A 25,416-nucleotide genomic window follows, 5' to 3' on the forward strand; every position below is an offset into this window, starting at 1 on the left:
AGTGTCAGGCAGAGAGTGGTTCCTGAGCACCCTTAGCTCCAACCAGCAAAGCTGCTGCTGACTGCCCCTGAAGCAGCAGCTCCCCTTCTGTGTTTTATTTCTCTGTGCACATCCACACACAAAGGCACTGCACAGCTCTGACCCACATGAAAGCAAACACATTGGGTAGCTTGCCAGGAGCCCACTGCAAGGCAGCCTGCCCACGCTGAGGCAGCGCTCAGCTGCAGCCTGCCAGACTGACCAGCACAGCAGAGCACTCTGTGAAACCAGTTTAACTGGGAGGTGACAGAAAACACACAGCCTTTTCCTCTCCCTTACCCCTGACTTGGCTTCAGCTCCAGGCTCTGCCCAACACCACTCCACAGAAAACACTAACCAGGGCAGCAGAACAGGTGCTGTGCTGTGGCTGGCAAGGAGCTGGCACCCCACAACCGCAGGAATGAAGCAGGAATCCTTACAGAGCATCACACCCAAGAAGCACACTGAAGGAGAGGAGAAGAGTGGAAAAGAGGGAGAATGGAAGGGAGGGAAGCAAAACAAACAAACAAAAACCCCAAGCAAGAAAGGAAAATGAATGTGTGGCTGCCTGGTGGCTCGGCAGATGTCTGTGCATGATGTACGAGGCTGGGGGAAGCTGCCGGAGCCTGGTGCTGGGCGCTGCTGGTGGGGAAAGCCTCCCCCAGCCTAAGCACCATATTTAGAGTCCGTGGGGTTCCCAAGCTGCACCCATCCCTCGTTGTGCTGCCAGATGTTGCTGGCTGCTCCCTGCTCCCGTTCACTGTGCACGGCAGGCAGCAGTTGGTGCAGCAAGCAGCACAATCTGGCTGGTTGCGGCGGCTCTGCGGTGTCACCCAGCCTTCACCTCTGCCCGGCGCTCAAACTGCTCCCATTTGCTGCCCCTCCCCTCCTGGGAAATGGCCAAGGTACAGTTGTGCCTGGCAGCCCCATTTGTTTTACTCAGGTGATTCTCTTCCCTCAGTGACCTCTATTAGTTTAAGTTTTAATTTAGATTAACCCCAGCACCCCAATTAACCAGTGAGGGGAAAAGCTAAGCTGCGCCTCGGCGCATTTCCGAGCTCACCGCTTGCTGAAGCTGCAGTGAGCAGAGCAGGAGAGGAACCACTCAGTGGAGCACTTCATGCCCTGCTCTGCACAGGCCCACAGGCTGCCAGCCACAGCTATTCACAGACTGCATCTGGTTGGACCCTCCAAGGCCTAGAGAGGAGCCAGTATGGAAAAGAATCCTGGTTCTGAGGCAGGCTGCCTGGAGTGAGAACTGTGTGGATGTGGCACTTTAGGACATGGTTTAATGGCTATGGGGGTGTCAGGTTGAAGGTCAGACTTGATGACCTTAGAGGGCTTCTCCAACCAAAACAGTTGTGTGTGAGGGCTCCGAGCAGAGCCCTGACAAACACTAAATACTCAGATAGCTCTAGTTCTGCACGAGGTGAAGTCTACTGCAGACATTTTCTTGGACATCTACAGCAGCAGAGTCAGAAGTGTGCTGAAAACCTTCTCAGAGGGGGGAAAACTATAGGCAGCATCAAAGTTCTCTACTTCGTCTCCACAAGATGGAGAGAGGAACTGCTCATCTAATCCATCTTTTTATTCACCTTCAGCCCTGGCTCTGGACAGGAACCCCCAAGCTTTGGAGGTATTCAGGTGCTGCTGGTTGGCTCAGTGCTCAGCACAGGCTCAATGCAGCAGCTCTCATTCGCTGCTCTGACACTTCCCTGGCCACTCTAAGAACTGCTCAGATCAGGAATTTCTGCCTGTCCAACGATACAGTGATACCTGCCTAGTCCTGAAGTTAAAGCTCTCTGTGGATTGTCAGAGCAAAGCCAGGGTTTTGTATGCTGGGGAAGGACTTGGAGTGGATCACACTCCTCAGGAGGTGGCAATTTCAGTACTCCATGAAGCTGGCACTGCTGCAGTCACAAACATGAGGCTTCCCTCTGCTGCAGCCTCCACACACTGGGTGCAGATTCCTTGTTTCTAAGAGTTCTGGAAATAAAAAGCAGAATTGGCCCAAATCCAAGCTGGCAGCACTCCAAGACAAGCAGCAGAAGAGCACTGCAGCTTTTCCACTCAACAGGTAGATGAGGTGATTTAGGCAGGTAGATGAGGTGAGAGCAACTCAGGGGCTTTGGAGGATCTGCTAGAATCAGTTTTCCTAAGGGGACTCCACTCAACTGAGGGCAGTCACCCGGAGGGAATTCAGTCATTTCTCTCCTGTGTAGCAGTGTCCACCAGGAAGGACAACAGGCACAGACCTTACCCTGCAGCCCTGCCTCAGGGCCAGAAGGGCAGCAAGTTTAAGCAATGCAAATTTAAACTCACACTGCCCTACATTAAAGTCCTCTGAGGTATCTACAGAGATTTGGAATGTTAAAAAGAGGTAGCTGAGTTGCACTGGTGAGAGGAATTTAGAGGCCAAACCCACCACCTTACCTCTGGAATTACAGCTTTTAATACTTCCAACACAGATTTACCATCACCTACCTCGTGATAGAAGTCATCATCATCAAATATCTCCTCATCTATGTCCTTCAGGTGCCTGTTGGAATCAGAGGGAGGGAGGACTTCCTAGAAGCATAAAGGGAAACACTGAAAGCTGCTGTCTGTGTATTTCTGTCCCTAACTCTGATGGCATCACGTGCAGCAGCTTGTAAACACACTTGAGGATATGAAGGAAGGGGGGAAAGCTCCCAATATAACAAGCTCTTAAGGACTAGGAATACATTTAAAGGCAAGGCAGAAATGCTGCCAATGCCACCAGAGATTTATGAGCCCTTTAGTGGGAAATAAATAGGGCTGTGCAAAGCCTTTCTGGCAAAACAGTACAGATATTTTTAATGTAATGGCAAAAATACATCTTGCAAGTGCAGTAATTCTACATGATCTCTCAGTCCCGAGTATTTATTCATTCTTAAACCCTAAATTAATAACAGAGTCGCTGCTCAGACATTCCGCAGGTTGTGTGTGCACTTTGATTTTAGAAAGAGCCTTTCCGGGCCAAAGAGTCTAAACTCCAGAGGGAAAACAAAGTTTTGCTGCCACTGCTTCAAAAAAAACCAGATTTAGGGAGCAGCAGGAGCACAGGAGGGGCGAAAATCACAGACCAAACTTTGTTCTCCTTGTCAAGAACCATCAGAGAAGATAACAAACACCATAAAGCTCGAACTGAAACATCTCACAGTATCACACAGTATCACCAAGGTTGGAAGAGACCTCACAGATCATCAAGTCCAACCCTTTACCACAGAGCTCAAGGCCAGACCATGGCACCAAGTGCCACATCCAATCCTGCCTTGAACAGCTCCAGGGACGGTGACTCCACCACCTCCCTGGGCAGCCCATTCCAGTGTCCCATGACTCTCTCAGTGAAGAACTTTCTCCTCACCTCCAGCCTAAATCTCCCCTGGCACAGCCTGATGCTGTGTCCTCTTGTTCTCGTGCTGGCCACCTGAGAGAAGAGAGCAACCTCCTCCTGGCCACAACCACCCCTCAGGTAGTTGTAGACAGCAATAAGGTCCCCCCTGAGCCTCCTCTTCTCCAGGCTAACCAATCCCAGCTCCCTCAGCCTCTCCTCGTAGGGCTGTGCTCAAGGCCTCTCCCCAGCCTCGTCGCCCTTCTCTGGACACGCTCAAGCATCTCAATGTTCCTCCTAAACCGGGGGGCCCAGAACTGAACACAGTACTCAAGGTGTGGTCTAACCAGTGCAGAGTACAGGGGCAGAATGACCTCCCTGCTCCATCCTCTCCTTGGCCATCCCAGGAAGCAGCAGGGAGCGATCGCTGCCATACATCTCTCACAAACAAGAGCATCACCTGCTGCTAACTGCGCTGCAGAGAAGGTGCAGTGCTGCTAGAGAAGGGTCAGACAAGGCATCCTTACCACGTCTCCAGGCAAAGGCTGGGGGAGCGGGGGCGGCTCCGGCTCCTGCTTGCCCACCACGGTGTACACAGAGCGCTTGGTCTGCGTGCGCCGGAGCAGCCGCTCCTTGTCCAGCAGGATGTGATCGATCTGAGCCAGGATGGAGCGCTCGAAGGCACCGAAACCCTGCAACAGCATTAACCAGTGTCAGATAATGCAGAGAGCTTCTCCTCCAGGCAGCAGCGCTCCTCTATCTCTCCATGTCAGTGGCTGAGCAGACAGCGTTCCAAGAGGAGGGGGTTTGGGTTTCCTTGCTGGGATTTCTGTTAGGAGCTTTTATTTGTTTCTCCCTTCTCTCTCCCTTCCCAACCTGAGGCAACCTGACGCCTGGCTTAACAAAATGCCTCTGCTGTTCTGGTTCAGATGAACTTCTCTGTGATTAATACCAGCTCAGGGATGTTAGGAGACCCTGGATCTTCAGTGGAATGATTGCCCATTGTATTAAAGAGCACTCCTCGGGGAGGAGGACAGCCACAGAAGCCTCTGGTTCTGCTACCAAACACAATCAAACACTGCCATTTTCACAGAGCTACCTGCTGCCAGAGTCTGGCTCTGGGGAAGTGCCTGGCTGGGGGAAGACCAACCCCATCCAGTGGGCTTTGGCCTTAGATTATTTTTTCCTGCTCAAAACAGCAACGAGGGCTGAGCTTCTTTCCAACCTCCTTTAAGGCTGGGGCCAAGCATCCACCTGGGTATTTAACTCTTACTGCTCTAACCTCGGCCTAACTCAGAACATCCACCGTGTGAAACTTCCACATGCACTTGTTCCACACCCCTCTGCTGAACACAAAGTGAGGCCCCAGAGAGCAGAACTTGCCTTTCCCATTTTGCCAGATGCCAGCTTTGTCTTCTCATGCCACTTCTGCAGGACGTTGTTGCGATAGGTCCTGAAGTCAGCGTAGCGCTTGGCTATGAACTCTGGGTACTCCTCCATCCTCAGCTTCCGTTTGGGGAGGCTCCTCCTCTTCTCCTGGGCCTTCTTCACTTGCTCTTCATCACTGCTGCTAGGGATTTCATCGTCGCTACAACAGAAACACACCAACTGAAGAAGGCAACATACACGAACTCCTGCCAGCCCCTCCACTATTCAGGCCTCCCCCACACCACTGCGATGTTAGTGGGGAGAGACTCACGGTTTAGAGCCTGCTTCCCTACTCAGAGCATTACAAAATACCTTCCCACACTGGCAGAAGGAACAAGAGGGTCACTTGTTCAGTGTCTGTCACCCAGACAGGGCAGCACCCGAGAGAACAGCAGGGAGTGGGTGTGGTGAGGAAGGCTGTGCAGTGCCCTGTCTGCTGGGGACCAGGGGGCTCAGAGGGTTGTGGGCTTATTTTGCTCTCACCTCTCAGTTTTTGCTTGCTTTCCATCCACCAGATGCCTCGTGCCTGGGTACTGATAAAGCAGCTCATCCTGGAGGTCCACTAACACTTTCAGCAATGCCTCCAAGGCTTTACAACCTGCAGAGGAGAGACACGAGTGACAATTCCCCACTGATCCCTGCTCCTGGTGCTTTGCAGTGCTTAGTTTCTCATCATCCTGAATCTGAATTTCTGTGGCAGCTACTGCATGCCCACTACACATAGGCTTGGTTCCCCTCCTAACACACCCAACACAGAATGGTTTGGGTTGGAAGGGACCCTAAAGATCATCCAGTTCCAATCCTCCATGGAGTTGAGACATCTCCTGCCACACCGGGTTGCTCCAGCCTGGCCTTGAGCACCTCCCTAGGCAACCTGTTCCAGAGCCTCTCCATCCTCACTGTCAAGAATTTCTTCCTTATCTGCAGTCAAAACCTACCCTGATGGGCAGCAGCAACCCTGGCTGGCAGAGCACTGGATCTGTCCAGAGGACAGGAGGAGCACTGTGCTGCTGGGATGTTCCCCAGACCTTTCCCTGGTAGCTCCTCTGATGTGAAGTCACTGGGGCTGCTCTGTTTAACTCCCAGTCCTGTTCCTTGCTTTGCAGTGAGAACAGCATGCAGAGGACTTCTCACCACCCCAGCTTCTTGCTGGTTGGTTTCTTTTTCCCAGTGGAGGACACAAAGATCGTGGATAGAGTGAGCAGCAAATCTTCATCAGCCAGCCAGAGAGAGTGCAGGCAGAAATCAGCCCAGACATTCAGAGGTCTCAATCCCCTGCATGTTTCCACTGTGATACTGCTCAGTTGTCACCATCTTCAGATAAATTACAGCCTGACCTCAGTAACAGCAATGTCAAGGAGAAGATGCTTTAAGATTTTTGTTGCAGATCAGCTGTTGGGCTCAGCCTCCCCCAGCCTGCTGTTCATTATAGATACGTTCTGACAACTCCTCTGTATAAACCTATTAAGGGATTAGGTTTGCCCTGCTTGTAAAACCAGTCCTGTGTTAGCATCAAAACAATTCCAGCAGACAAACAGACAAAAGCCCTTAAAAGTGCATTTGTTGTGTGTGTCTGCAGCTGAAGCATCGCTTGCAGAAGGAACAAACCCCCCCAGCCTCAGTGCACAGCAAAGCCTCCTCCCACTGCCCACAGCACAGCTCAGCATCCCCACTGCTGCTTACTGCCCACAACACAGCTCAGCATCCTCACAGCTCCCCACACTGCTGCTTACTGCCCAAAGCATAACTCAGTGTCCCCACAGCTCCCCACACTGCTGCTTGCTGCCCACAGCACAGCTCAGCATCCCCACAGCACAGCTCAGCATCCTCACAGCTCCCCACACTGCTGCTTACTGCCCAAAGCTCCCCACACTGCTGCTTGCTGCCCACAGCACAGCTCAGCATCCCCACAGCTCCCCACACTGCTGCTTGCTGCCCACAGCACAGCTCAGCATCCCCACAGCTCCCCACACTGCTGCTTACTGCCCACAGCTCCCCACACTGCTGCTTGCTGCCCACAGCACAGCTCAGCATCCCCACAGCTCCCCACACTGCTGCTTGCTGCCCACAGCACAGCTCAGCATCCTCACAGCTCCCCACACTGCTGCTTGCTGCCCACAGCACAGCTCAGCATCCCCACAGCTCCCCACACTGCTGCTTGCTGCTCTCAGCAGCCCTGCAAATGCCCTCCCCGGGGCTCCTCTGAGCCTCTCCTTTACCACTGCAGCTGCACTCAGAAGGGGCCATGGCAGCAGGCCAGGGGCAAAAACAAGCTGGAGCCCCCCGGGCTGCAAGAGGGACCCCAGCAGAAGTGGGGGTGGGGATGGGGATCAGGAGGGGAGGGAATGGAGAGGGCAGGGCAGACAATGCGTGGCTGTGAACGGCTGGCAGGGCCAATTACTGTAGACTGGCTCCATCGTGAGCCTCTTACAGCTGGCTCATTTCCCTCTCCCCTCGGGCATTATGGCATGGCACTCTCACTGTCGCTGGTGGGTGCTTCAGTGTGCTGGAAACTCAACTGCAGAAGCCATGTGCTGCCCACCCCTGCCCCCATCCCCAGCTCTGCCCTGTCCATTCCACATGGAGTTCCAAAGGGACCATTGGCTCCCCAGACTCTTTGCTTCTGGTGCCCTCAGCTGCCTTTCCACAGCCTGCTTTGGGGAAAGGCTGAGCCCATTCTGCACGAAGGCAGCACAAATCAGAACCGCTCTGCAGATGCAATCGGTGCCATTTGGAAGGCAAGCTGGGCACTGCCCCCTGCTCCCCTGCCCCCCGCCCCAGCATGGATTCTTCATGCTGCTCCTTGCCTGAAACAGACAGAACAGAGTCCCAAAGGTGAGGCTTTGGGCAACCTCAGGCAGCCAAGGGGCAGCTTTTGCTGGTGATAACCACCAGATTTGTACCTCTGCTCCCTTCCCTGCTCTGTCCACTGAACAAAGCCAGCAACACCTCCAAGAGCACAGCAATGTACCACGGGTCTCCCTTGCCATGAGCTGTGGCTGGCCATAGCCAGTTCCTGGTGGTTTTCAGTTCCTAAAGCCTTCAGGATCTAGAAGGTAACACCACTATGGCTTTCACAAACAGGCCAAGGCTCAAACAATGCTCTTAAAGCTTTCTGACTACTCCCCACAACTCGTTCACCAGAGGGAAGACCCCGATGCCAGCAGCTTATTCCCAGAGCTACTTTGCAGGCACAGCCTAGCACCTCAGTTATTCCCAGTCTGTGCCTCTCCTCATCCTTTCTCTTCCACTCTCTGCTGGCAGCTTTGCTGCATCTCTTTTATACTCTGCATGGCTATGTGCTGGGGTAAATATTCCACCTCCTATCAACATCACTGTCACAGCTGACACTTTAACATCAAGCTATAGATCGTCAGTGAGAAAAACCTCAAAACCATCCCCCTCTCCAGGAGTGAGTCACTCCTGCATGTCCAGCTTGTGTGTGTGTAGGACAAGACAGCTTAGAACCAAAAAAAACCCAACTGGGTCCCTCCCTATGGCATTTCAGTGTGAGCAGCTGGGATCTCCAAAACAGCATCTCACACTCTGCAGGAGAAGCCAACTAACCCCAGGGCAACAGGAACCCCTCCTTGCATCAACCCCTTTCTATAGCTGCCCTTTAAGGAAAAAAAAAGGATGCTGAGTGGGATCCATCTGCAGCTGCTCCAAGAAGACAGCAAACGTGGTCTGACTGTGGCTTGCAGCTTGAATGGGACTTAGAGTGCCTGTCCTGAGATGCTAACTTGTTAGAGTCACTTTTAAGAGTCCATGGGAGCTCCTTCGTTTTGTCTACAGGAGTGAAAAAGCTGTTCCACATCCCACAGGCAGCTTATCAATCCACCAAGGAAGCTGGGAGCCAGCACCAGTAAATCAAAGTGAGCCCTTCTGGTAATGCTCTCTGCTACCTTCTCATTTTATACAGCCCTCCACCCAGCCAAAGTAGCCCTGGAGTACTCAGCTCCAGTCAGGGATAGCACTGCCATGTATCACTGTGTCAGGAGACCCACCAGAGATGAAATCTGTCCTACTGCTCCCAGAGCACAAAAATTCATTCTGTCAATGCCAGTGGTTAGGGAGAAGCTGAGTGTGCTGTTGGCATCCCCCTCTGCAGGGTGGCTCCTGGCTGCCCTCCACCAGCCCTTTCCTCTTGCTGGGGGTAGCCATGTCTCTGCTGCCACCCCAGCCCAAGCATCAATGTGCTGGGGACTTCGCGGGCATGGTGGCTTCTGTGCTCACCCACAGCTCTCAGTTCAGCACTTCTACAGCTTCCTGCACAGGGAAATATCTCTGCTCTTCTTCATGACCTCTAAAAATGGGGTCTTCCCAAGCAGCTGCAGAGAGCAGCAGCTGGTGTGGAGCAGCAGGGAGAAGCCTCATGCAGAGACACTTTAAGCAGATGGGGAAAAAAGCAGTGCCTCAAGGCCAGGCTTTCGGAGGCATTCACTAGACAGCCAGCCCGTGGGGTTCCCAAAACTGCTCCACGGGCAAGCCCCTTATCACCTGGCCTTGGGGAGTCCCCCCAGAGCACAACAGACAGGGATGGGATCCTAAGCACAGGGGCAGACTCCCTGGATTTTTACTGTCACTGTGTTCACGGCACCTTACCAGGCAGCACTCCCCTCCGGAACAGTGCCTGGCTGCTGCTGCCTGCACAGGGCATGTGCACAGAGACAGCAGCATCGCCGCTGGGAGCTACCAGCACCAAGCACCACACCTGCACCACAGGCTGGAATTCAGGGCCCATGCTGGAAATGCAGAACGAAATGCAGTTTCCAAGCTGGAAATTCAGACTGAAATTCTGGCTGCAATTCAAGAGTCCAAGCTGGAAATTCAGACTGAAATGCAGTTTCCAAGCTGGAAATTCAGACTGAAATGCAGTTTCCAAGCTGGAAATTCAGACTGAAATTCTGACTGAAATTCAAGAGTCCAAGCTGGAAATTCAGACTGAAATGCAGTTTCCAAGCTGGAAATTCAGACTGAAATTCTGGCTGCAATTCAAGAGTCCAAGCTGGAAATTCAGACTGAAATGCAGTTTCCAAGCTGGAAATTCAGACTGAAATTCTGGCTGCAATTCAAGAGTCCAAGCTGGAAATTCAGACTGAAATGCAGTTTCCAAGCTGGAAATTCAGACTGAAATTCTGGCTGCAATTCAAGAGTCCACACTGGAAATTCTAGCTGAAATGCGATTTCCAACCTGGAATTTCTGGCTGGAATGCAAGAGTCCAAGCTGGAAATTCAGACTGAAAGGCAGTTTCCAAGCTGGAAATTCAGACTGAAATGCAGGCTGCAATTCAAGAGTCCAAGCTGGAAATTCAGACTGAAATGCAGGCTGCAATGCAAGAGTCCAAGCTGGAAATTCAGACTGAAATGCAGGCTGCAATTCAGAGCCCATGCTGGAAATTAACTCCTTTCACACACACCCCCCAGTTAAATGTGAAGATCTGGTGTGGCAGGAATACCATCGGCATGCAAGCTTCTAATTTTCCCTCTGCAGGCTGCAGGAGGTGCTCAGGCAGAAGAGCTGGAAGCGTTTGAAGCACAGGGCGCAGAGCCACAGCTGAGCTGCCGAATACTGGGAGAGCTTCCCCCTGCCAGCCAGGAGAGTCCCCACATCAGCACCGCAGGGAACAGGCAAACGCAGAGGAGGAGGAGAGGGCTCAGATCCCTTCGAGCAGCTGTGTGCAACGGAAAGGATCTCACAGTCTCACAGTATCATCAGAGTTGGAAGAGACCTCACAGATCATCAAGTCCAACCCTTTACCACAGAGCTCAAGGCTAGACCATGGCACCAGGTAGGGGCAGTTATCCTGAGAGCCATCCGAGGAGGGCAAACATTCCCTGCTCTCCAAGGAGCACAGGATAAGAGTTAAACTCCAGGTCAAACCAGCACTCACTGAGGCTGGCCCCAGAGCAACACTTCTCATTCAAACCCACAAGGCAGCCACTTGCACCAGGCATCCCCGGCAATTAATCCCCACGCACACACACACACACCCCCCCCCCTACCCACCACCACCACCAGAAACACGTTTGATTAAATCTTTTCAAGCAAATCCTTTGCTTTGCTTTTGTTAGTTCACTTCTTGTCAACATCTATTAAAATATGCCTTTAATTCTCCCCCAATCTTAAAAAACACCGATTCCACTGTCTTCAACTTTAATCAACTGTAGGGCCGGCATTTTTCATTTCATAATAATGTGCTGCTTGGAATTCAAGAGGCAGGCTCCACATCAATCATTCGGCAGGAATTTTTCCACTGCAATAAATATGCAAATGAGCAGAGGCAGTCAGTCGTATTTCAGCCCTGGCTTGCCAGTGTTTTAAAAAAGACACAAATTTATTAATTGCCGTTGGCCAGCGGAATCCTATTACTTTGGGCATTGATTACAAAGCTGTGTGAGTGATTATTGTGCAACTCGCAGGCTACCCAGGCATGAGGGGAAAATTATTAAAGCAAGGCAGAGATTATCAACTCGGAATAACAATAAGCCCTTAACGTTTTAGGCGCCTAAGTTCTCCAACAAAGAGTGACTCCCCGGCTGGGCGCGCCAGTGGCGATCCCCGGGCTGGCCGGGCAGCTGCACACTATCACAGCATCACCAAGGTTGGAAGAGACCTCACAGATCATCAAGTCCAACCCTTTACCACAGAGCTCAAGGCTACACCATGGCACCAAGTGCCACGTCCAATCCTGCCTTGAACAGCTCCAGGGACGGCGACTCCACCACCTCCCCGGGCAGCCCATTCCAGTGTCCAATGACTCTCTCAGGGAAGAACTTTCTCCTCACCTCCAGCCTAAATTTCCCCTGGCAAAGCTTGAGGCTGTGTCCTCTCGTTCTGGTGCTGGCCACCTGAGAGAAGAGAGCAACCTCCCCCTGGCCACAACCACCCTTAGAATCATAGAATCAACCAGGTTGGAAGAGACCTCCAAGATCATCCAGTCCAACCTATCACCCAGCCCTATCCTTCAGGTAGTTGTAGCTTCTGGAGCTTGCTCTCTGCTCCCCCGATAGCAGGAGCAGCGCTGGCAGGCAGGAGGAGGAGGAGGGAATCCCTAACCAGATATCGCATCTGCAGCATCAGGCTTTGCACAACAGCTTCGCTGCAATTCCTGCTGCAGAGCCAGACGGAGACAGCACAGAATCCCGGCAGGGAAGGCATCTCTGGAGATCATCCAGGTCCAACCCATCCCTGCTAGAGGAGCGGCACCCCGGGCAGGTCACGCAGGAATGCGCCCAGAGAAGGACTCCACAGCCTCTCTGGCACCCACGGTATGGAGGCAGGAATTCTGGCTGCCAGCAGCTCCTACTGGATGAGGCACTTAGTGCCATGGTCTAGTTGACTGGATAGGGATGGGTGATAGGTTGGACTGGATGATCTTGGAGGTCTCTCCCAATCTTGTTGATTCTATGATTCTACCCAATTCTGGGTAGCACTGAAACCCAAACAACCCCCAGGGAGCACGGAGAGAGTCAGGAGGGCTCAGCACAGGGCCCACCAGTCAGCAAGGTGCCAGAGAACACCTGGACTGAGGTGCAAACCACCATGGCTCTGCTCCTCCCTCCCGGGCACCATGGCTCCCTCCTCCTGCTGCTGCCAGCTGGGGTAGGGCACGAGAGACACAGAACCACAGAACTGTTTGGGTTGGAAAAGGCCTCCAAGGTCTTCCAGTCCAACCAGCAACCCAGCACCAGCATGGCCACCAATCTGGTGGCCCCAGGTGGGACACCTGGGCTGGGACAGCCCCAGGTGCCATGGAACCCCTCCAGGGATGGGGACTCCACCACCTCCCTGGGCAGCCCTGACCACTCTTGCAGCAAAGACAATTTTCCTAATCTCCGACTTCACTCTCCCCTGGCACAATTTCAGGCCATTTCCTCTTGTTCTGTCACCTGAGAACAGGGAGAAGAGCCCAAGCCCCTTCTCATTCCAGTCTCCTTTCATGGAGCTGTAGGGAGCAATGAGGTCTCCCCTGGACAACCCCAGCTCCCTCCTTCCCTTAGAGGTGCTGTAGCTACATTGGATGTTTCTCACAGGTTCCAGCTAAACCCCAGCACAAAGCACTTGCACATCTGTCCAGCTTATTCTAGGAAACCTCGGGAGTACTATTCCCTTCACACTTCCCAAAACACCCAGTCTGTGGAATTTCATCCCAGGCTGGCAGGGAAAAGGGCGACTCGTGCTGATGGCAATAAAGAAGGGTCTGCTCCTCGGGCAAGGCCCAGTTTGCTGGCTGGTTCCACTGGAATGCAAATGATGCAAAAGCCTTTGCAGAGGGCAAATGGTATTCCCCCAGCACAAAGCAGCCAGGGCTGAGAGCCCTTTCACACAGGCAGCTCAGCTGACTGCCAAGGACTTACAGGAGGGACTCGATTTAGCCCTTTGGCTCCAACGGGACTGCATCTGACAGGAGGACAACAGGATCAGAGTCTGCTGTAGGGAAAGGAAATAACTGGAAGCAGCGACAGAATCAGAGGCTTGGCCTCCAAGGGGGTTGTGAGTGGGGCTGGGGGAAGGGGAAAGCTGGGAAGGGAGAGAAACACTTCCATGGAGCTCATGCTCTGCTGCTTCGCCTCAACCCTCACCTGCTGGTGTCAGCCCGAAGCGAGGCAGGCAGGGGGCTGGTGACAAGGAGGGCTGTAAAACCTGATGGTTTGTGTTACAGGGAAGGGAGAGAAGCTGCCTGCATGCAGCCCTCTGCCAGGCAGGAATCCCTGCACTGGGCAAGAGAGAAAAAGCAAGAGGAAATGGGGAATCTCACAGCTCCCTAGATCACAGGCTCACAGGATGTCAGGGGCTGGAAGGGACCCAAAGAGATCATTGAGTCCAATTCCCCTGCCAGAGCAGGACCATACTGAGGCCAGAAGGGAAGATGAGCCCACGTGCCTGACCTCCCCACAGAGAGCCAGGCCATTAATTACATTTATCATGACAAGCCCCCGGTCTCCATCTCAAGGTAACCAATTGCCAATTAATCCCAGTTAGCTGACACTTGCAGTGGCTTGCCTGGATGCTCTGCAAGCCTGTGTGTCCACAGAGCTTGCCCACACCAACACATACAAGTACTTAGCTCAACTCTGCTTGATCAGCTCTTCATTACCTTGAGAAACTTCAGTGTGGGCAAACCCTTCTGGTGTGCTTAGAGCCTGGTGGCACCTCCCAGGCTAGAGCTTGGGTGTATCAGGTCAGCAATGACAGACTCTCCTAGCATCTCTTGCATTAAAGTTTAAGGCAGCTTTAAAATAAAGCTTCAACAGCAGCAGTGTCCAACACAGGGTTATGGAGATCACCTATAAACCAGGAGCACTGAAATTTTACAAGAGCACACAGGAGAAGCAGACAAAAACTCTGCTCAGAAAGACTAAAAGCACAAGTTCAAAGCCCTGGCACTGAGGAAGGGCAAGAGTGGGCTTTTCCTGACAAAACCTCCCAAAATTCCATGTTAAGTATCCTACTTACAACCCCCAGCACAGAATTTCTGACCAATTCACAGGCAGTGAAGACAAAGCCACAAAATACTTCCATGGTACCTCTCACCACCCACGTTCTGCACCCACCCCCAACTAACCACACACACAAACAACCAACGACCCCCAAACCTCTGCCTTTGTCTAAAGGTCCCCTCTTACTCGCTGGCACATAGAACAGCCACCCATGAGCCCAGCAGCTGATCACCCTTCCTGGCCACAGCCCCCACCAAAAGCTCTCCACAGCACAGGATCATCACAACAACATCTACAAAACAGAGGCCAGTTCATTCTTTTATGTTAGTCAAGAGAAGTCTTCATTAATGCCAACAGGCTTTGGCTCAGTCCCCAAAGGAGCTGAAGAGATTCTTCAATAGACCAGAGAGGTGAAATGTGGGGACACCTGCATCCACATCCACTTGAATCAAATCCAGCCCTGCCTGAAGCGACAGGCACGATGCTTTCTGTATTCATAAAGTGTCTAGACTAATACAATTCAATTAAAATGAGCTACCAGTTTTAAGTGGGCTAGATCTGATCACAATAATTTGCACTCAGGCTGGAAGCCCAGTTCTGCTGTCACACATCTGTGCGGGCTCCCAGGAAAATCTTCAAAGCAGGAATGTCTCTAAGTCCATGATCTTGCCTAGCACCAATTAATCCTGCAGCTGCTCTGTGCCTCTGGAGCTGTTTAATCTGCCTGTGCCTTGGGTGCATCCCCACCCCCATGACACCTACCCTGCTCTGCATTAACACATCAACATCTCCAGATGCACCTTGAGTTTTAAAGAGAGCCACAGATAGAGACGGCGACAGCACCGGGAGGGAATGGTGGCAGCTGACTCCCGGGGGCTCCTCCCGAGCCCCCACACCCCATCAATGAAGCACACTTCAGCTGCTGGCTGTTCTCCAACCAGATGTGGGAAAAGACAGCCAGGTGCAGCCAAGGAGCAAGAGACAGCAAGGGTCCACTGGACCGAGCACGATGCACAACACTTTGCTGGCCTCGTCCTCTCTGCTGGGAAGTGGGAGCAGTTCTCCAGGACCCAAAGCAGACTTGAGCTTACCCAAAGGCAGGCAGTGCTTGATCAGCTTCCTCCTCATGACTCACAGAACTAGAGAATCATTCTGGCTGGGAAAGACCTTACGGATTGGGTCCAGCCATTCCCTACCTCTGCCAAGGCTGGTGCCAAGACACAGCCCTCGGCACGTCTCTGCCTCGTTTCAACACTGCCGAGAACAGGGACTCAGACCCCTCCCTGGGGAGCCTGCTAGAGAGGTCAAGAACCTTTTCAGTCAAGTTTCTTCTACTCTCCAACCTAAGCCTCCCTTGGTGCAACTTGAGGCCATTTCCTCTTGTTCTGTCACCTGTTCCTTGGGAAAAGAGACCAAGCCCACCTGGCTCCAACCTCTTTTCAGACAGTTGTACAGAGCCAGAAGGTCTCCCCTCAGCCTCCTTTTCTCCAGATGGAACACCTCCAGCTCCCTCAGCTGCTCCTCACCAACCCTGTTCTCCAGGCCCTTACCTGGGTGGTGTACAGAGAGGAATTCAACTTTTCCCAAGACCAGGAATCAGAGCAAAAGAAGCCAGAAAAAAAAGAATCCTCTATGAAATGAGAACACCCAGACACACATCACCATGAAGGTCTTCTCCAGCCTGAACAACTCCACGACACCGCAGAAAATCTTCCCTCTGCTTTGAGTCCCTTCTCAGTGAACACTCCAGAAGCAGCCTGGAAGGAGCTGCGGCTCCTGAGTGCGCAGCACTCGCACAGAAACGTTTAATATGCAAGGATGCAGGAGCAGAGAACACATGGCATCTTCGGAGGTCTCCTGCTGGCAATGAATGTAAGTGGGATTCTTAATCACATCCTTAAGAGGCCTTGTCCACAAATCTGCTGTTTAGTCACAAGCCTGTCACGAGAGCAGTTAACCAACCTGCTGCAGCAAGAGCCCAGCTCAGGCAGCTGCTACAGAGGTCCGCACACGTCTCCAGGCAGAAGCACAGCCCTTCACCAGCACGCTCCTTACACATGCTCCCACTTCCACCCCAGAAACAGGCACCTCTGGGCCAGAGTGTTTGGGCTGGACTGCAGGTTTTGGAGCACAAAGCCAACGTCTCCTTTCACAGTATCACAGTATCATCAGGGTTAGAAGAGACCTCATAGATCATCAACTCCAACCCTTTACCATAGAGCTCAAGGCCAGACCATGGCACCAAGTGCCACGTCCAATCCTGCCTTGAACAGCTCCAGGGACGGCGACTCCACCACCTCCCCAGGCAGCCCATTCCAGTGCCCAATGACTCTCTCAGTGAAGAACTTTCTCCTCACCTCAAGCCTAAATTTCCCCTGGCGCAGCCTGAGGCTGTGTCCTCTCCTTCTGGTGCTGGCCACCTGAGAGAAGAGAGCAACCTCCTCCTGGCTACAACCACCCCTCAGGTAGTTGTAGACAGCTTTGTTTGCCAGAAGGCAGCAAACATCAGCCTCAGGCCAGCCCTGCCAGCCTGGAGCAGTGCTGCTCTTAACTCCACTTCCCAAGAAAACAGTTAGATAGCAGCCACTGGCCTGCTGCACCTGAGACTTACAACATCTTAAGGGAATAACTAATCAATGTCTAATAGAAGTTCTCCAGCAACTGCCTCTAAGCTGAGGAAGCAGCCTGTGGAATAGCTGCGAGCAGTAGGCTGCTTCCTGCAGCTGCAGGAGTAATTCACACCCTCATTTCCCTTGGCTTTTGAAACAAGCTCCTTCACAGCACCGTGCAAGACACACACTGAAGGATGGAAAAGATCACAGCAGCACAGAACTGTTCCAGGTGGAAGAGACCTTTTAAGCTCATATATACAGACAAGCCTTTGTGTAACTTCTCCACAGCTCCACAAAGTGTAAATAAATGGCACTGAACAGTTGTGGTCCCTGTAGGCAGCAAATCCACTCTTCACAGACCTTGCACCTCCTGCCCTTCACCAAACACAGCATTTCCACCACTTCTCCAAAACAACTCCTCTTGTGCTTGGGCTGAGGAACCACAATGTGGGATTCCAGTATTTTCTTCTAATCTACTGACAGCACTGGAACAGGCTGCCCAGGGAAGTGGTTGAACCATCACAGCATGGGTGGGAAAGGACCTGAAAGATCATCCAGCTTCAAGCCCCTGCCATGGGCAGGGACACCTCCACCAGCCCAGGTTGCTCAAGGCCTCATCCAGCCTGGCCTGGAACACCTCCAGAGAGGCAGCATCCACAACCTCCCTGGGCTACCTGTGCCAGTGTCTCTCCACCCTCACTGGAAAGAATTTCTTCTTCACCTCCAGTCTCAATCAGCCCTCACCCAGCTTAAATCCATTCCCTCTCACTGCGGCACCACTGGGGGGATGGAAAAGACGTGGTGCTGGTGGACATGGCTTCACAGGGGACTAGTGGTGCTGAGATCACTCAGTGATCTTAAAGGCCTTTTTGTCCCTAGATGATCCTGTGATTCTCTGACAGATGGAGCCGAAGTAAAACTAAAAGGAAGCAAACCCACAAGAGCTCTGCCAGCAGCTGACACTTCCGAGGGCTACTGAACTCTTGGGAAGTGAACCAATCTACAGACAAAAACACCCAGAACTGCTTGGCTAATTAAAGTCTTGCAGCTCCTATCAGCTTCTTGCCTTCTGCAAGAGCCTGGCCTGATTTAACTCATCTCACCAACTGAAAACTGCAAAGAACACTTAAGAGTGTTTCAGAGCCACAGCTCCCAGCTGCAGCACAAAGGACCAGGCACCGAAATGTCCCCAGCTTAGTACTTTTAACCAGAATTCTCAAGTAATTAAACCAGCAAGGACAGAGCTGCCTGACCCTGATGGGAAGTTGAGCAGCACAGGGCAGATACAACAGCAGCTTCTGCGTGTTGGTGACTCAGAGATACCAATTCCTAAAGCTCCTGCTGCTCCCACTTCATTGTGGGCTTTTGCCACTGGATCAAGATTTAACATAACAAGCCTCAGACCCAGGAGCTGCTTAACTCCTGACACTGGATGTGGCCTCCCTGATGTCACTTCCACCTCTTCTTTGGCTCTTTCTTGCCCTTGAGGTAATTTCTGGGTGACATTTTCAGCAGATTCACTCCTAAGCTCCCTCCCCCTTGCAAGCACAGGCTGAGCTGTGAATGGCAGGCATGCAATCTGCAGGCAGACACAGCACAGAAACTTGCACCTTGCACTCTTTTCTATGTAAATAATGCAAGGATCCTGCGGGAACGTGGCAGGGATTGGAATTTTTAATTAATGGGTCTCTTTAATGTGCAAATCAGGAGCAGATTGCAACTTCTGACTCGCATTGATTATGAAAAACATTAATTGAACGTGCAAGACCCCAAACGGGGGCAACATCTCAAGCCCTGGACTAGGCTGGTGTAAGAGAACACAAACGTTATCTTGGAGGAGCAGACCACTGCAGGCAGCAGCAGCAGCATCTTAGCCACACCAGCTGTGGGAGTGTGCAGTGCAGCAGCCCTCACACATCTGCACTGCATCCAGCACAGCGGCTCCGAGTGCAGCACTAAAAGGCACTCTGACTTCTCCCAAGGACACAACACAGCAGTGAACAAGAGCTCCGTGGCCACAGCTTGGTCTCCCATTTGTATGTAAAAAAGGGTGACAGAGGGGAAAAAAAAAATCTGGAATATAATTAAAGATTAAGAAAGGGAAGAAAAAAAGTAAAGCAGTGCAGACAAAGCAATGCTGTCTCTTTAAACAGAAATTCATCCTATATAAATTATGGCCATAAACTTTTCCTGCAGTGCAGCCTAATTAATTCTTGTTCTATACACAAAGGGAAATGCTGGGTGACAAATGGGTGTGAAGCCTGAAAGCTGCCAGGTCTGCAAAACATTTTCTACTTCAATTTATAAGCAATTTTGCAGTAAATCATCCACCAGAACCTGAGATCTCAGGAATTCAGGACTGTCCAGAGCAGCTTGTGTCAGATTTTGTGTAAAAAACCCCTCGACACTATTTCATAAAAGGTTACAGGGATGATAAATTAAAGAGGTGAGGATCTCTAACTGGCACCTCCAAACGTGGAAGCCAACATGACCTGGGTATTCTCCCTCAGCTTTGGCTCTGACGCTGCCAACGCACAGGGCACTGCTGCCAGCTCTTTAGCACGATCCTGCTCCATCCCTGAGGGGATTTCACCACCACCATTGGCAGCACAGAGGCTGGCACGAGTGGGAGATACCAGAGAAGCAAATACACAAAGGAGCATTGTCCTTTAAAAAGAAAAAAAAAAATCACCCTTCCAGTGGGCACAGAGCAGGAACTTCCTGAGCTTGAGGAGGGCAGAGTCAGACTGGGGATGAGGGAGAAACTCTCTACAGTGAGGGTGGGGAGACACTGCCACAGGCTGCCCGGGGAGGCTGGGGATGCTCCCTCCCTGGAGGTGTTCAAGGCCAGGCTGAATGCAGCCTTGAGCAGCCTGGGCTGGTGGAGGTGTCCCTGCCCTTGGCAGGGGCTTGGAACTGGATGATCTTTAAGGTCCCTTCCAACCCAACCCATCCTGTGAATCTCTGCAGCTCCTGGAAGGAGCATCTTTGCAGGGCAGTGAAAGATGACTGCAGTGGGAAAGAGAGCAGCTGAGAGTGCCTGTCTCCTGGAGCCTGCTCTGCTGTACAATTCCAGCCTGTATCTAGAAAAATAGAAGTATCTTTAGAAGGAACAGCTGTGGTCCCCTGGAGAACACCAGCAAACACTAACCAAGTGCAGTGGCAGCAGAATGTTGCTAAATTCATTACTTGCATCTGTCAGAGCTCTTCCCCTGCTAACTCTGCCCAGCTCATCCCAGCTTTACCTTCTTGACATTTTCACAGGACATGAAGCCAGGCTACCAGGGACATCAGAGCATCCCACAGCAACTCCACAGCTCAGATCACGTGAAGAGAGTGGGGAGGGAACCACTGAGCAGCTACCAAGAATGGAATTTCCTCTGGTGCCCTGGAGAGCTGCAAGCTCAGGCTCTCTGCTGCACAGTGCTCCACTCCAGGTACAGTACCCAGCTCCCAGTTCCTGGATCTATTTTGCTTATGGGAAATATCAAAATGTCAACCATTGTTTCTGTTAAAGGTCTTTAATGATACTGCATTTTAGACCTGTAATGAAACAGGGTGCAGGCTGCAGTTTGTAATGCATCTCATTAAAGCCATTAATAACTCCTATTTCACTGAAAGGTCAGCTTAGGCTTGTTGGGAGTTTGCCTTTTTTCCCCTTAATCGCTTCACTTAAAGCAGCAGAGCTAACTTTAAGCCATGAAGTATCTCACCTGCTGTAAATCAAGCTGTAACACAGCTGTCACATTCAGCTCAGGTGTGAGCCATAAGCTGAGGGGCAAGACTCAGGGTCAAGTTTAATGATGGCAAAAACTCCTAATCCAGTTTTAAGATGCCTTGTGCCAGGTCAGGCTGAATGTTCTCAATGCACAGGTTCAAGATGTGATGCTCAGGATGAAAGCTGCAGACACCAGAACAGCATTTCTACCCAACTGGCAGCTTCCTGGGGTCCTCCCCAAGCACCTACACAGCTTTCAGCACCTACAGAGCTAAAACCCTCTGGCAAGTGTGCACTGTCTCAAGACTGGGAAAGAAGGAAAGGAAGTGGAAGGGGTAACCACCCTGGCAAGTTTGACCTGCTCCTGAGCTCAGCTTTATGACTGAAAATCCTGGAAAACATCTTGTGAAGTTCATTCATTTCTGACTGGTAGGGTTAGAAAACAGAACAACCTGTCTACAAACACTGTCATCTGCCTGGGCTTGGACAGAAACCAACAAACACCTCGGGGAGAAGTGGACACCAACTGATATCTGCATGAGTTTGTACTCATTCTTACGGGTAACATCCCAGGCACTGCTCTCCTGCTCTTACCTTGAGGCCAGTAAAAAAAGGTGTCCAAGTTTAAAAATGAAAGAGACCCACAAGAGCCTGAAGTACTTTCATTTACCAGCTGCAGCATGCACACTGCACTGGCCACACTGGAGATACTCCAAATCTCATCAGATCATTAATAGTGACCCTAAGAAACGCAGAGAGGAAGCAGCTCCAAGCTGAAGCGGTCTGCTGCTGATTTAACAGCAGTGTCCCTCTCCTGCTGAGGGCAAACCTCTGTGTTCAGTGACCCAGCACAGAGCTGGTGCCTTTGGACAGCAATAACCAGCCCAGGGATTTCTCAGATCCAGCATGAAACCACTTTGATAAGCAAACTTCAACCCCTAGACGAAACAGAAATACCAGCAGGACCCACACAGAGGCTTTCCAACACTACCTAAGTGACAACAGGCCACAAGCAGAGATCAAGCAGGCTTTACAGACAAAGCTGCTGGGAGGTGTTTTCTTTGTCTGAGGTAGGAAACATCTTCTGGTTTCTGTTTGCACCTGATAATGACTAAGGCAATACAAACCAATAGCTAACACTACAGACACACATCACTCAAAGCCCTCTTTTCCCCACCCAGGCTAAAAACCACTGGCTACAGAATTTACCCAAAGTAGAAAGACTGCAAAGTTCTTACAGCTCTCAACAGCATTGTCAAACTCCTGTCCACCTTCCTTCCTGAAGAGTGGGAAGGTGTCTGGCTGTGGGAGCCTGTTGGCCGTCACGAGAGCCTTCTGTATCTTGATCCTCCCTTCCAACAGCTGGTCCCAGAGTGCTGCACCACAGAGAGAAAACAGAACAATTAGTCTGCAGGTCAAAGCCCTTGCTGCTGATTTCACAGCACAGACCCTCTGCTTTGGGCCACATTACTCCTGGACAGAGAAAATCTTCACATGCACTGACTCAGCACAGAACTGCTACCACGAGGTGTGTCTGGACACAGCAGCATCCCAGGTCCCGCCCTATGATCCCGAGTGCAGTTCTGTGATCCACACAAACATCATCCCCTTGCTGCCCTGTTTTAAAGGGCCCTCTGCAAAGGGAGTGCTCAATAGGAGAGACAAGGAGAAATGGCACTTGGCAAAGGAACAGAAGCTGCATCCCCATCACTGCACAGCCCCACAGGGCAGGGAGTCCCCATCCCCACCGAGGCTGCCAGCAGATGCAGTGCAGGTGGAACTGAGCCAGGGATGAAAGCGCTTCCGAAGGGGAGGCTCTGCAGCAGCACTGACACCAGCTTGCACAGCAGATTTCACAGAACATTTGCACACCCCCAGGGCTGCTGTAGCACTCACATGCAGGATGCTAAATAACTGCATGCTGACATGCTGGAGAGCTTCCTAAGGCAGCCAGTCCCTACAGTGTCAGCGAGGTGAAAGCCTTGTTAAAACACAAAGCAAACGTGCACAAACCTAGCTGGTTCTTCACAGCTTTCCCCCTTTCCACTTCTTCAGTCTCCTCTCTTTTTGAGAATGTCATTATCCCCTCATCATCTTCCTTGTCTTTGGTTTCCTTTACACTGTCATGGGTTTCACTCTCACATTCCTCCTCATCGCTTCCTTCTTCCATGCTGGCATCATCTTCATCTTCCCCCTCACTGCCTCCCACATCATCCATCCCCTCTGCAAATTTCTCAAAGTCTGTGATGTTCTGGAAACTGAACTTTGGTGCCTTGGCCTTGACAGACACATCTTTCTCTTCATCATCTTCCAAGTCATCTTCCTGGTCACTGCCAGCACGGCTGAGCTTCTCCTTTGTTTCACTGCCCGAGCTGCCGTTCTCTTCTGAATCCTCACTGCCACTGTACCATTCCTCTAGTGCTTCTTCGGCTGGAAATTGGAAAAGAAAACAGTTATTTAGTTAACAACATAGCAGACTACTCTGCAGTTGCAGGACTGTCTGTTGTTACTCTTTGTTTTGGCTCAATACTGGAAACACACAAGACCATGGTCACTAGAAGTTCTCAGGTCACATTTTCTACAGCAAACTGCTGGTCCCTGGCTTGAGTCTCCCATGAAACAGTGAAAGGATTAAGCAGAGCAGGTGGTCAGAACCTGCTCTGTGCATCTTAAAACTGAGAATCTGTACACATTTCCCAGCCCTCAAGGTACACTGGCTTAAACACAGGAGCTGTTTCCTTCTCTCCACAGTGTTCAGTCAGCACAATGAACCTGACCTGCACTTAGACCCAACCCCATCCTCAGCCTGTATGAGTGACCTTCTCTGGGACTGCCCTTCCCATCAGGCCAAAAAACACAGCCTCAATTTCAGACAGGCACTTCAAGATGTCCAACTTAACTGTACTCATTTATTGCCCTGTAACAGGGACCTAAAGTTTGCCATCTCATCTGGCACTAGCTCAGTTAATGTGCTAATGGTGCAGTGAAAAGGAGATTTCTTACCAGACCCTTCTTCAGACAGAGCATCTCCCCAGAGTTCTTCTTGCAAGGCCTTGCGAGATGTAGCTTTCCCTCTGTACCTTTTATCAGCTTCCAAGAGAGAGGCTGAAGCTCTTTTCCTTATGTCACCAACAGGTAAAATGTCATCTGCAGTTTCGTCCTCAAATTTGTCAATTACTTTAGCAACTGTAGCTGTGGGGAAAAAAAAGAGCAAACAATCAAACAAGGAGAACTTCATTTCAGAAGAGGAGGACTAGCTGCAGAAAGCAGCTATGGCAAACTCCTCACGCTCCACAACCAAAATTGTACTGCAAAGGTGAGCTGGAGGTGACAGACTCGAGTAGGAGTCTGACTTTGAGGCAGCAAGGCTCTTCTCTGCCTGGTGAAGCACAGCCAGAACACTTATCTTCTGCAAAGAGGGAAAGCTGCTGGGGAATCAAAGGCAAAGCCTCAAAGGTGAGCTTGATGTAGATCAGCAGCAGTTCTGCCTAGAAACTATTATGTATCACAGTATCACCAAGGCTGGAAGAGACCTCACAGATCATCAAGTCCAACCCTTTACCACAGAGCTCAAGGCTACACCATGGCACCAAGTGCCACGTCCAGTCCTGCCTTGAACAGCTCCAGGGACGGCGACTCCACCACCTCCCCGGGCAGCCCATTCCAGTGTCCAATGACTCTCTCAGTGAAGAACTTTCTCCTCACCTCCAGCCCAAATTTCCCCTGGCATAGCTTGAGGCTGTGTCCTCTCGTTCTGGTGCTGGCCACCTGAGAGAAGAGAGCAACCTCCTCCTGGCCACAACCACCCCTCAAGTAGCTGAAGACAGCAAGTAATACATAAGATCTAGCAGAAGAGACAAGACAGCTCCAAGGGTGTGTCAGAAAACATCCTGTGACTTGTCTGCAGCCAGGCTGACATTTGCAGGAGGCAGAGAGATGTTACATGAACAATGCCACCCCCTCTGCGGTACTCTGGACTTCTCCAAGCATGGGTTTGGTACCCACCACAAACACCAGAAACCCTGCTGAACACTTTCTCCTCTTTGTGTGAACACTGCCTACACTCAGACTTCGTTCCTTGCCTCTTCCTCATTCCAGAGCGCTGGACAAAGCACCAAAGTCTGTCCCAGCTCTTGGACTGCCGGAGGAGCGTCCCACGGGAAGGGCAGACTCTGCTGCAATGTCTTTGCTCACATTTGCTGGCAGATTAAATGAAGAAAACTGCAGTTCAGAGGCACTCTGGCCTCCTGCTGTATACATGTGCCACATAAATATGTCAGCGCTGTAGAACGGCGAAACAGAAAGTGACTTTGCCGCCCCTACTGCCCCCTGTCACAGCCATCTGCTCCAGGGGCCGGGAAGGCAGCAGCCCAGTGACGGGAGCACACCACGCACCCCTCCCCATCCTCACTCATGTGCAAGGCTCCCTGTATGCAAAATCACAGGGTCAGCTTCGTGCAGCCAACTGAGGGATCCAAGCGGCCGAGCAGCGCCGAGTGCTCCTCTAGTGTCTGCTTGGCAACGTGAATGCCTCACAGGCTGCACATCTGAGGCAGGGGGGAGCAAAAACATCATCATCTGCTCACACCCCAAGCAGCCAGACCTGGTCTAAATGCAGGGACAGGGCACCAGACAGAAGGGGATGGCAAGATGCTCACCACCAAGATGCAGAACGACCTGTGCCACTCGACAGATCCCCTGGCACTCTCACTCTTGGCATCACTAAAATAAGAAGCCTGAAACTAAAGTATGAGCACCAAAACCAGCAAAACGCCTCTGTGGACTGCAGGAACCTCCTCGGTGGCGACTCAGACGTCGCTCAGAAGCCAGTACTGCGCTCACGC

At 51.6% G+C, this 25,416-nt stretch overlaps 1 protein-coding gene across 1 annotated transcript in view; it reads right to left on the reverse strand.

Annotated features, from left to right (window-relative positions):
• Positions 1-25,416, reverse strand: part of AATF (apoptosis antagonizing transcription factor) — a 49,080-nt gene that overhangs the window by 22,453 nt on the left and 1,211 nt on the right. Inside the window, exons 2-8 of the mRNA XM_064165894.1 lie at positions 23,576-23,764; positions 22,586-23,002; positions 21,811-21,948; positions 5,282-5,396; positions 4,754-4,958; positions 3,898-4,062; positions 2,503-2,586 (exon numbers count right to left, since the gene is read on the reverse strand). Coding sequence (XP_064021964.1) covers positions 2,503-2,586; positions 3,898-4,062; positions 4,754-4,958; positions 5,282-5,396; positions 21,811-21,948; positions 22,586-23,002; positions 23,576-23,764 — 1,313 coding nt within the window. The remainder of the gene's footprint in view (positions 1-2,502; positions 2,587-3,897; positions 4,063-4,753; positions 4,959-5,281; positions 5,397-21,810; positions 21,949-22,585; positions 23,003-23,575; positions 23,765-25,416) is intronic.

This window comes from Pogoniulus pusillus, chromosome 27, assembly GCF_015220805.1.
Source record: "Pogoniulus pusillus isolate bPogPus1 chromosome 27, bPogPus1.pri, whole genome shotgun sequence".
Lineage (NCBI taxonomy): Eukaryota > Metazoa > Chordata > Aves > Piciformes > Lybiidae > Pogoniulus > Pogoniulus pusillus.